The sequence below is a fragment of the Passer montanus genome, unplaced genomic scaffold (assembly GCF_014805655.1).
Source record: "Passer montanus isolate IOZ18808 unplaced genomic scaffold, ASM1480565v1 scaffold1, whole genome shotgun sequence".
Taxonomy (NCBI): domain Eukaryota; kingdom Metazoa; phylum Chordata; class Aves; order Passeriformes; family Passeridae; genus Passer; species Passer montanus.
In genome coordinates, this window is record NW_024356504.1 from 1,416,014 (window position 1) to 1,429,114 (window position 13,101).

Sequence of the window (13,101 nt, forward strand, 5' to 3'; positions counted from 1 at the left end):
CTACATGTTTGCTCATCCTCAACCTACTACGGCTCCTTACAACACTAGCAGCTTAGCATTTACAACGGGGCCAGGACTGTAAGAAATGAGGACTAAATCTGGTCAAATTGTGTGTGAAAGGCAAAAGGGTGAGACAACAGGGGCCAGAGCTACAGTGATGTCATTTGCTAAAACGACAACTTGTCAGAGCAACACCAACACAAACCACCACCCTGCTGCTCACTGCCAAGTCTCAGCAGCGCTAAATCTGCACATTCAGATTTTAGGGGAAGCTTCTGCCTGGAGCATTTTGCCATGGGAGCCAGGGCAACACAAGCAGAGCTGCTCTGGGACAGCCTCACAGAAGACATACCCTCAGAGTCATCTTTATTGGAAGATGCTGCTGAAGAAAAGCACTAGTCATATTCTCAGGGCTCCTTCATGTAGGAGCCCCACCTCATTCCTGCCTTGGACTCAGCTGATCCTGGGCTAATTGAAAGCCATCCAGGAACAGGTGTCACTGAAGTGGCCTCATGGTTTCAGGTTCTGTACAAATGTGAAAAGGATTTACTATTCTGACAAGACTAAACTTGCCACCACAGGAAAACTTGAAACTCTGCAGTTTACTTCATCTCCCATTTCTAGGGTTAAATGGAGCAGTACTAAACCTAAACTAATTTCAGAACAGAGGCAGTTTGGCTTTAATTGCAAATACAGTCCCAGCCATCATTCAAGGGGAATAACAGGCCTAACGTTAATAAAAATCAGCAGCATTTTCAGCCACATTAGATGGCCACACTAAACAGAAACAGCTGACATGGTGCAGTAGGCAGGTTTGGCTGCAGCAGTCACAGCTCAGCGCCGTTCCCTGCAATTGTGGCAACTATCAATCACAAGAAGATCTACTGGATACTTCAGAGTCAAATATAAGGGGGTATTGTCTGATTTGTGCCTCTGTTGCCTTTGTCAAGCTTGCACAAGGCTCCTGAACTACTGTGACCCATCAGGAAGATGGTGTGCACCAGGAGGATGGAGAACCAGAGCGTGCAGCCACAGGTGGTGTTTCAGAATGCACTATCTCTGGCTATAGGGCACAGGTACAGGAGAAGCATGAGAAAGCAGCTCAGAAGTGTAAGATGCCTGAGATTTATTTTTTTTTGCATGTACCACATGCTTTAAAGACAGTTCCTTTACCCTGACCCAAAAGCAGTCACACACACAGTAGAGATAAATGCAGTGTGAGTGGCATTTGCAATAAATATTGCTTCAGCTTTAACACTGCATAGAAACAGAAGTTACATAGTTTGAGACCTTTTTTTCAGTGGTTTTTAATAGTTTAGACTGGAAAGAGATACTGAAATTGACTGTTGTCTGATTTTTATAAGAGAAAGAATGAAACTCCAGGTAACTAACAACTAAAAAAGAGAGATATTCTCAACTCACAAAATTCACAGACTTCGTTCTGACACACATTTCCCTCTGTAGCTCTAAATCTAAAGAAAAAAAATCCAAGTGCAACCCTCCCAAACCAAAGCTCTGAGCATTTTGAGTGTAATGAATAACCTACAATACAAGTTTCTCTTGAAGTCCATCTGGGTTTGCTGAGCACAAGTTATGTCACCAGTCTTGACCACTCCTGTCTGAGCAGACATCACATCCAGCCATGGATTAAAGAACTGGGGAGTCAAAAAGCAGTGGGTATCAATCTATGGTCTGTCTTTTGGGTGCACAGAAATGATCAAAAAGCAAAACTATCACCGTGCAGCCATTAAGAATGAATCACAGGGCACTGCATCCCCGCAAAAAATGTGTATCAAAACAGCAAGGACCAGACTCGGAGAGCTAGCACAGTTTGGGAAAGTAATGTTTGTCCAAGTCTCACAGACAACTCAGTCCTAATTTCCAGTATGCAAAATCCCCTGGTGTAACTCAGACAAACACAGCAAAACCTCACTGTGCACATCATCCTATGGATCATTAAACATACCATGTTCCCCTATGAAATAACAGAGCTTTGCTTCACTCATCATCGAAGATTTCCTAAGTATTATAAATTAATAGTATTTTTTAAGAAATTTCAAGTCTCACTGGTTTTTCCATCTGTGTGCTATGCATTATGTGACCCATGAACTCCAAGACATTATTTAGAATCAGACGTTTCATTAGGAAGCACTATTGTGGTGTTCATCCCCCTCTTTATTACTTCTAGAAAGAGAATATGAAATTAGTTTCATTGGATTGCCATCGCCACTTGCCTTGACCCATTTTTAGAAGGGCTCCATGTTCTGCTCTTTTGTATTTCATTGTCATGTCTAAAATACTCGTTCCCTTCTCTCACAAAATTATAAAATTAGTATTTTGTTTACTTCTGTGCTGTGTTATTTTCTGCATATTTAAAGAGAGATTACAATGTTTGCAGTGAACACACAATATAGAAGAGCTTTCCTAGAGCTTTTTACTATGTCCTCTTTTATTTACTAATGTTCCTCCACGATTTATGATCTGAACAATTATATATTGCCAGATTTTTCTAAATCAAAGCTTCTGAGAAATAAAAGGGACGGATGTCATTTTTAAAAAGTGACAAAAGTAACAGTGTATCAGAAAGCAACATTTGATTGCTCTTAAATACGTATGTACCTACTAGCTTCAGATCTACTTGTCAACTTAAGAGAAAATGAGAGGCAAGGTTCCCACACTCTCTGAATAGAAGGTCCTTTGCTGCAGTGGTGGCTCATTACTCCAGAGAACCCTCTTACCCACCCGGACACTCCAGAGACAACAGCCTGATTCATGGCCTTCCCAGTGGAATCAGGTTTCTCTGCCCCAGCAATTAACAATGAATTAGCACTATATTAAAGTGCCAGGCAAGATGGTTACTCTCTGGAGTGGTCACCTTGGACACAGCAGACAAACAGTGGGAGAAGGGAGAGAAATTAGATTTACTGTGTCCCAGCATGTCTGTAACAAACACGGAATCCCTGGCTGGCAATGGGAAGCAGCTGTAGGCACTTGTCAGCATTAACACTCCAGAAAGGTCCAGTGCCAGCAAACAGCCAGGGAATGGTGGGATTTAGCAAGGGATGGAAAGTAAGACAGGGAAGCAAGGCTCACCTCTGCAGAACAGGGAGCTAAACACAGAAGCATGAGGACTGCTTGCTGCAAAGGAACTACTCTGCACACTGCTAAGGGCCAGGCCAGGCCAGATCAAAGGACCGGCCAGGGTCCCACTCCTGGTGGTAGTGGAGGGAGAGGATGAGAACACAGCAAAAATGCAATAATGCTTTCCAGGATACCCTCCCACCCTCCAGGAACCTGTGGCACAGGCACTGTGTAATTCAGAGCTGATGTCCTTACGGTACCCCAGCTAGCAACAACCCCACTGCTCTTCTTCCTACCAGCACTTTGCTATTACACCACACTGCATGGAATGCAGGGAGAGCCTCTTAATGAACACCTCATTTTCCTTAAAAACCAAAAGAGAGCCTGTGGCAAGCTCAGCCTGTATGCACAGCAACATGTAGGTGTAGCATGGATTCCCCATAACCAGTGAGTGAAGGAAAATCTACACTCTGACACGTCCATATGGCCACACCCAGAGCTGCCAGAGAACCCAGAGCTGTCACAGAGCTCCACAGGGCTCACATTTTATGACTCTTCAGCACAATAACAAACAAATCAAGTATACAGGGAAGAATTTTTTAAACACTCAGCTTCCACTATAGACATAACTCATTTCAGAAACAGTAAAATAATTAATTAAATGGATTAATATATGGCTGATGGAAAAAATCTAATGGAAGAGAGAAAAATAAACATGTTTGGTTTTAAAACCCTGAACATAAAGCTAAACAGTGAGGTGCAGGCTAGTAATACCAAACCAGTGAGAGCAAGAATCTCTCACAAAGGAAACAACAACCCCTTAAAACATGAAAAACCAACCTACCAGCACAACTGCCCCGCTGAGCATACCCTGCCTTACAGAAGACAGAAAGCATACCCAGCCTTGGGGTAATTGCCTCACTTGAAGTGTCCCCAACCCTGTAAACACCAAGTGAACCACACAAAACACATCACAATGATATCTTTGCCATTTCCAAGAAACCATACCCAACCCTGTAAGCACCAAGTGAACTACACAAAACACATCACAATATCTTTGCCATTTCCAAGAAACCATACTGATGAAAAGGCTGCAATATAGCCACATCTTTTGCCTGGTCATGCCTCTTGTGATGATAGCTAGGATATTCTTTCAAGTCTGACAGGGGGGTGTCCCCAGCCCAGACAGGGTCAGGGTGGCTGGTAAGTCTGGCAGCAGTGTGGGACAGCCTGTTTTTAGGCTGTCCCAGTCTCTCAGCTAATTGAGCAGGAGACGCAAGCATCAGAGAGAAGTTACCATACACACACCTAAGCCATCACAGCAAAGAGAAGGATGGGCTGGGCAGAGAGAGAGAACAGAGGTAAGATCTTGCCTGCTTCTATGTTACAGGTCTGCCCCTGCTGTTATTCACAGCACTGCTGCTTGTATCTTCTTCAAAGGGCTGTCATTTTGCTATCAAGGCTGCAGGTAAGGGCTTGACTTCTCACCAGCAAACCTGCAAAGCTAAGTAGGTCGGTGACTGCAGCTCTTGATGTTTTCACCCCCTGCTAAAATGCAGCCAGGCACTGTGGCAGACATTCTGCACCCGCCACTGCCTTGAGAAGGAAATGAGAGTTGCTTTCCCACTTGACGCTACAGGGGGAATTTCAGATAGGCAGAATGTAATTACTTGGCCTGGAGTTCAGCCAGGAGCAGGGCCCAAGACCCCTACCCTTATGTAAAGTGTCACAAACTCTCCAATGACTGCAAGTGTGAGGACCTCAGCTTTACATCTCTGGTTGCTGTCATTGGTTCTTCATGGCTAATTACCTAATAGTGACCCTAGCAGCAAAGCTAAAAAACAAACCTTGCTTCTTGAAACAATTCAAGTCCCAGAGACTGAAAACTATGCAAAAATTACTTAGTGCTGGGTATCTTTTGACAGTAGGGAGCAGATGGACAGCAGACCTCCTGTGCCTGGCACTGGTAGCGTGTCACTCAGAAACCTACTGGGGTTTTTGGATGGGCAAGCATAGCTTTAAAATGCAGCACCCCCAAAACACAAGCCTACTGTATCAACTGCATACCAGTCTCCAGAGTTTTGTTGTATGAAGTTGCCAGCTGGTTCCATTTATTTTTCTTCATTTTTCATATTTTGACTGTAATAAATAATTAATCCATGGCTTTGTAACTTGCTGACAAATACAAATGCACAGCATTCCAACACAGTGTAACATGTCACTCACAAGAGCCAACCTGCATGATGCAGAAAAGTGATGTGCAGAAGGCTTTGGAAAGTAGGCTAATCATCAAGGTCAATCACAAGATTCCAGGGAAACTTTTCTGTCCCTTAGAGGATATTCCCACTTACTGTGGGAATCAGAACTGGTTTAATACGTTTAAGTCTACAGAGGTCTAGTTGTCTTCTCACATGTTAGCTTGGCCCTTTCTTTACCTGCTTGCAGCTTCTTGCTTCCAAGATCCCATAAACTTTTTGGGATGTGGAATACAAAATTTGCTAAATTAATTACCTAGAATGCTTCCCCTTCTTTACAGTTCTGAGAACCCGAACCCAAGAAAACAGGGGTTTTTTTTCTTTTAGGCAAAGACACAAAGGAAAGCAAGGAGAAAGAAGTTATCAGAGGAGACAAAAGGGACTGAGCTGGGCAATACTTAATCTGAGTGAGACCTACATGTTTCAGATGGGCAGGACAAGACAGAGAAACCTCTTGCCTTTAGAAAAAAGGGGGCGAGATAGCTGGCAGCAGTGGTAGCAGCATAAGAGCAGCAACAAAGAATAGAGGCTGAATGCCAAGGTTCACAGCAAGAGTAGCAAAGCAGTGCAATCCACCATCAAACAATAGGGAGAGTGAAGGTGGGAGGAGGAACTGCAAGATTATCAGAGAAATGCACAGTACAAACAACCCCCAGAGTGGTCACATAATCTAGCACCAAGTGAATGGTACCGAGTGCCAGGGGCTGAACTGGAGGGCTGAAGGGAAGAAGAGCTGCTGTGGAAGGTGTTGCCTCAGCTTTTTACATTGAAGAAATGTCTCCTGAGCCTCTCTTGACCATCTGTAGATGTATGAGTTTGTGACATGCATTACTAGTTATTAGGAATACACATTTTCTGATTTTTTCTTCTGACTGAAGCTGGAACTGCAAAGAAGAGTCTGTAGTATTTTCACTTGATTTTCCATACACATATTTGTACTTATTTCTCATTCTACTAATACCTGAGACAAGAGTAGAACAAGGGTGTACAACCAAAAATTCATACTAGTCAGAAATGTATAGAGGAGTGAAACAATCCCAATGAGGCTGTGAAACGAAGGCCTGTTCCTCACAAAATGCTCAGCATGGTCATTTCAGAAGAACTTTTAAGTTTCAGTCACTACATAAAAAGCCCATCTCTGTGTTGCACTCTTGAAACCCCCTGTGCTACCCCAGCCCTCCCACACAGACACCCTGAGGAGGCAGAAGTGCTCTGACCTGCACGGGCTCGGGCGTGAGCTGCACCACGTGCTGCATTCGCTCGCTGTGGTGGTGTCTGGACTCCTCCTCATAGATCACATCCCTCTCGTGCTGGGGAAGGTTCAGGAAGCGGCGAATGGTGCAGAGGTTCTCCCAGAGGGTGCGGTTTTCTGGGCTTGGGTTTTCTTTCCAGCGCAGCAGTTCACACAGCCAGCCCTGCAATGGTAGAGTCAGCACAGTTAGTTCACGAGGCAACAAGGAACCAGATGTGAGCAGGAGGTCAGCTAGACTTAAAGCTCTGTGCTGGAAGTTTTGCTGGTCTCATCTCACACATAAACACCCATCACCCCAAACTGTCATTTGGTCTCAAATCCATGATATAGTCTATTTCCTGCAAGTCAGAAAAACTGAAACAAGCAGCAGTGCTTAGTGAAAACCAGTGCCTTGTCCTCATCGTATTCACACCATGTTCAAAATGCTCAGATATAAATATTTTTCCTACAGAAAAACAAAGATGAAACAGAGATGCATTTTCACTTCCATTTCAGAGCCCCTTCTTTTTTCATCCAAGCAAAAGGAGACGTAACTCCTGAGACTTGCTAACAATCCTCACTGCAACTTGCAGCCACAGAACCAGAAATTCAACACTACTCCAAATGTCTAGGAGAATATACTATCAAGACTCTTGATTTGCTGACACTATGTTGCACTGACTCCTCCAGCTCTGAACCCCACTGAAATTTTAGATCTTTAAATAATAAAATCTAAGAGAAGATGCAGCCTTACATAAAGGGAACCCTCGAGCATCTAGCACAAAGGCAGAAAGCAGGGTCACACAGAAGTTACTAAAGATACCAAAACACCAGGCAGAGGTAATTCTAAACCCAACTACAGATCGTAGTAAGAACATATTTTATTTGTGCTGTCTTGTATCAAGGTTAGTTTGAAATGCCTTTAAAAGGTTACTGCTATACGGAAGGAGCTGTAGGACCTCTCCACAGGACTGACTGCTCAGAGCTCTGAGGTGAAAGCATCTGCACTCCAGGAAGAGGAGATGACCCTGAACCCCAAGGGCAAGGAGAGCCCAAGGACAGGAGCTGTTGGGGTGAGGACAGTCCCGGGTGAGCAGAACGTGACCGGAGTCCCCAGCAGGTGAGCCAGGGATCGTGGCTGCTGCCGCTCCTCGCGGCGTGGGGACACAGCCAGCCCGTCCCGCCTGCCAGCAGCCGGCCCACTTGGGGCTGGGGACAGTGGCTCCCCTCCTGTGCCAGCACAGGAGACGCAATGCAAATGACAGAAGATGAGAAGATAATGCCGAGGATGCTGTCAACGCGCCTTACTGACTCCTGTCAAAATATTTTACCTAGTAGCTTTATAACCCATCATTTTCAAGCTACAGCTCAGCATTCTGACACCATTTTGACAGGCACCTTACAATACCTAAAAGATAGCTTGATCAATGTTAAAAACGTTTGGTAGAAGAAGTAGCCAAAATTGTGTTTTTCTGAACAGTGACCAGAGCAAGCTGTACAGCCGGGTTCATTACCAGCCCACAGGGGGGCTTTTTGGTATTGCTTTTTTGTGTAACAACTTGTAAGCCATTGACAACTTCTACCGTGCACTCTAAACCCCGTGTATAATATCATAAGCCGTTGTTTGTGTTACTCTCCACTGTGTCTTCTGCCTTCACCCCCCCAAAAAAGGCAAGATTTGATTATCTCCGCTGCATCAGCCAAGACAGCAACACCAGCTGTTCTCATTGTGCAGCCTCTTCCTCACGGCCTACATGTTAATAACCTGATCATTCCATTTTCTCCTTCAACTGCCGGCTGCAGCACAGCGAAGAGACAAAAACCCAGGCCCATCTGCAGCAGCTGTAGGCACTGAACTGTGAAGCCACCAGGGATTTATAAACTAATCTGTAACACAACACTGCCTTGTTTTTACAAGTGAGAGGCCACATTTGTGCAGACCTGATCTTTTCTTGCAATAAACTTGGAGGGCTGGGGGGTGGGGGGGCAAGGATGAAAACAAGATATATAATAATTTACTTAGGGAAAAAAAACCCTCTGTGTTGTATTTTCGAAGTGTTTTGATTGGTATTCGGGCAATCTCTCAGCCAGGTGAAGTCTGCATTTTAATGTGGTTTGGCCACATCCCTTACCCTCAACCGTCCTCCTTCCACTGCTCAGAAATCCCCCAAAACTTTGTTTCTTTTAGAGAAAATATAGGAAGAAAATCTCCCAGCTCTGCAATGTTTTCTCAGGGGTTCCTCCACATCGAGGAAATCATTTTTTCAAACAGAAAATAAACCATCTGTAGGAAAAAATCAATTCCTGTTGTTCCCTGTTTTCAGTGATTTGAATAAGTCTCCAACTGAACTCTTTCAAGATGTTTCAAGCAGGTATGTTTAACACCTGCTGGGGGATGCTGCAGCACGAAGACCCACCATGTAGCAGAAAATACAGAGTAAGCCCTGCACCTGGTGGAGGTGGAGCACATTGCTGGGCAGAGCTGTGGGAGGATGGGGTGCCTGGCTCTGGCAGAAGCCAGGCCCAGCTGGGCAGGGCCAGCTCCCCTTGGCAGGGCTGGACCGGGCAGCCCAACGGTGACTGCGCGCTTTGATTTATCTGTCCCGTTATAATCAGCGCTCATTACAATCACTTAGAGCAACACTACAGGCCTCATTACGGACTAGGCACTCGCTGCCATTAGTCTTTAAGAAGGATAGCGCTCAATTTGCCTGGCAACATGCGAGGTCCTGACCTTGGAGCTATTAGGGAAAAGATTAGACTGCAGTGTGACCATGTGTGCAGACATGAGCAAACCAAATTAATTTCTGGCAAAGGGAGGCACCAGGCAAGGACCCCTCCATCCCGAGGACACCTGAGAACTTCTCCATTTCCCAAAGGAGATAAGCTAATGGCACGTTTAAAGGAGCCTGGTTCTGAAGGTGAAGCACATCCGTGGTATTTAGAGAGATATTAATCCAGTTTCCCCACAAAGTATTTGCTTGGCTGATCAGATTAAGGGATCTAGCCTTCAACAGCACACCCCCACCACAGCAGGCCCCAAGAAATCTGTGATACTTCACAGCCTCAGACATATTGCACCATGTGTACCCAGCTGCTACAATAATTAGCTTATGAATGTATCAGCTGGTTCTGTGATTTTTATAAATAATAACTAACCTACAGAGCAGAAAGATTTCCACGAGCCTAATATTAGCAAGAAATTGCAAGGTGTGCCTAACTGAATTGTCATTGTGCTAAATGCCCTGTCTTCTCTCACGTTGTGCGAGACTGGATCTCCCCCAACGCCATTTATAAATATTTATTTTTGCAATGTATTTGTGTCAGCTTTCTTCACAAGAGCCATTATTCGCTCACCCCCACACATACACACGCACACCCACTGCGTGCATGTGTACACTTATCTGCATCAAGTCTGTCCTTTCACTACTCTTTTTCTATCCTTCCCTGTCTTTATTCAAGCCTTCATTCAAGACCCTCTCTATCCATCTATGGGGCTGTTTATTAGGCAATAGCTTTGACTAATACGTGAGAAAACACAGCGTGCCGCAGCTTACTCACACGTTCTTTATGGCTGCAAGTAACCGCCTTCCCCATGCACAGATGAAAAGTCTGCATCGGCTTTTTTTAATTATTTATTTAAATAATCTTAGCACGCCATCCAAGAAAGTTTTGCAGTACCAGGCAAAAAAAAAAAAAAAAAGTGTAAATGTCAAATAAAACAGTGACAGATGACAGTATTCTCTATTGAATAGCACCGTTTCTTCGTGCATGTTCAATGAGAACTCATGAATTATTAATACACAAAATCTCCTTTTACTGTTAAAAATCTCAACTTGGCGTTTTTTGGTTACAATTTTAAAATTTTGTTTTATTTATTTCTTTGGGGTCTGTGTATGTTACACAGAGCTTTCCAGGAGAATTATTTCATTTAAGAAATGCTAACATACAGAAACTTTTGGAGCTATTCACAGAAAATTTTCATCTATAGCTACATTTATTGGCATGAAGAAGGAAAAGAGGAGACACTATCTCACCACCTTTTCCCCCACTCACCCACGGCATCTGAGCTCACTGCATTACAAGTAAATACAACTTCTGTGAACATATTCTGAAAAATCTAATAACACACCCCTCCCTAGACCTGTAATACGCCGTGCTTCTAGTCCTGCCTCCTCTGCACATCACAGATCTCGCTGCACCACACAAACAACCCCCTTGGCTGCCAGAGTTACCAGAGAGCTTGATACACACCAGTGTCAATATGGGTGGCAGAATCCAGCCCTTAATGTCAGCTTCTAAGGTTCTCAAATGGGAATGTCTTCCATTAAAAATAAGAGGAGGAAAACCAGCACAATTAAAGGATGCTTTTGGCTCTACATTCAGGCACACCCAACGCTTGTGGTTACAAGGAATTCTGCTCAGAACTTCCTTCATTTCACCCCAAAACTTCTAGAGGTATCAAGAATGCAGCCCAATTTAGCTCATTAAAGAGAGCTGCAGAGAAGTGCTGGCCTCTGTTTTTGTTGTTCTCATCAGACAAGATAAGCATTTTCTAAGCATTTTGTTTGATTAAAAAAATAGTATCATATTAATGTCCTATTTTTAACCTCTCTGTCTTCCAATCAAATATATTTCCACATAGCTAAGCAAACAACAACAAAAATCTGCAGAAACCCAGCCATTCCCATTGTGCTTTTATGCTGTTAAAGAAAATCATGCTTAGAACACCAAGGCGTGAGGTTTGGCACCCTCAAACCCCCTCAAGGACAGTGTGCTGGTGCAGTAATCCTGAGCCATATCTTTTGTCATTTATCCCAGAGCCCTGTTTAGCAGCTTGACCCTTTCGCTTTTTCTGGGCTTACCCTGGAGCAGGGCAGCCAGACGTACCAGACTACAGTAAGGTCAGTTTTTCCAGCACTCAGTAGAGGTGTGCACAAACACACTGACCCCCAAAACTGCCTCCTGCAGATCTGCTGCCCTGCAGCCTGCCAAGGACCACATTTCTGACCAAGGACAAAGAAGGCACATGGGAAGAGCTCAGGCTCACAGTCATGCTGGGGTACAGGCCCATGTTTACACTTTGCCAAAAGCCACTGCAGGAGGTGGCAGTTGGGTGTCCACGGTGACTTAGTCACAGGCAGCTGTTCTGCTTTGAGCATGGATAAACCTGCAGCTCAACTGACCTTGTGTTTCCCTGCACTGACATAAAATTAATAACAATAATAACAATAATAACAATACAGTTAGTTGTCTGCACTGACATTTTCTAGGGTCTCCAGTGAAAGCATGAGTAGGCAAATGAAGAGGTTTTTAGTAAGAGTGATTCAGGAATAAATCTCAAAAATAAATGTAAAAGGCCGTTTCCTCACCCACATCATCAGTGCAGAAAATGTCAACATATGTGACAAAAAGAAAAAAAAGCAGCAATGATTGACGCAAGTCTTGAAAGATTAGTTAAGGAAATGCACTCTTCAGAGTGCATTTCCTTCCCACACGAGATCACAGGAGTCCTCTGGACAAACTTCCTCAGCATCTCTTCTGTCTGCTTAGTTTGGGACTCTACACTGCAAAATGAGCTAGGTAATATTCAGCTCTTGTTCCTTAGTCGCCAAACTCTCTTACCATGAATCCAATAAGTGTCTATTAAAATAAATAAACCCCCTAATGATTCAAGATAACCTAATCAAGAAAGCTGAAATGGATAAAAGACTAACTGTAATGGAGAGTTCTGTCATGGCTTCAATGAATTCTTGATGAGGGCCGGGGGAGGGGGACTGAACCTGAGAAGCTTTACTTGGAGAATTTTGATATAGTTCAAGGTTAATCACTCAACAGTCTGGATTTTCTGAAATGCTTGGTACTTTTCCTCCCCAGAAAATGCAAAGCACTTTCATGAGGGCCAGTTTCTCACTAGCCACACAAAGCATGAAATTCTAAAAAAAAAAAAAAATTAAAAAATGAGATACATGAGTCCTGAAGTACCTTAGAGTCATGAGCACACCAAGTCTGCTTAGAGCTCTTGGCCTCAGAGGGAAGGATGTTGTGCACTGAAGAAATTTCCAGCATTCAAAGTTCAAACTAGCTTCTCCCCACACTAGAGAGGAAGTGTGGGCTTGTGGTTAGGGCAAGCAGCCCACCATCAGCTCCTGGGTCTGCCAAGGACTTTGTGAGCAAAGCCCCAGCTCCACAACTGTCCCTTATTCATTCAGCTGCTGGGAGGCCAATGCACTGCTGCAGATGATTCTGCTTCACAGAATAGTTTAGGTTGGAAAGGACCTTTAAAGGTCTCTAGTCCAACCCCCCTCCAATGAGCAGGGATATCTTCAATAGATCAGGCTGGACTCTGAGCAACCGGAATGTTTCAAGGGATGGGGCATCTGCCATTTCTGGGGGCAGCCTGTTCCAGTGTTTCACCACCCTCAGTGTAAAAAGTTCCTTCCTTATCTATCTAGTCTGAATTTACTCTATTTTAGTTTCAAACCATTACCCCTTGACCTGTCACAACAGGCCTGGCTAAATAAGCCCCATTTA

At 44.1% G+C, this 13,101-nt stretch overlaps 1 protein-coding gene across 2 annotated transcripts in view; it reads right to left on the reverse strand.

The window, feature by feature from the left end:
* Positions 1–13,101, reverse strand: part of SATB2 (SATB homeobox 2) — a 130,942-nt gene that overhangs the window by 16,448 nt on the left and 101,393 nt on the right. For both annotated transcript variants that reach the window (XM_039698411.1, XM_039698419.1), the window contains exon 10: positions 6,554–6,751. In XM_039698411.1, the coding sequence (XP_039554345.1) occupies positions 6,554–6,751 (198 nt within the window). The remainder of the gene's footprint in view (positions 1–6,553; positions 6,752–13,101) is intronic.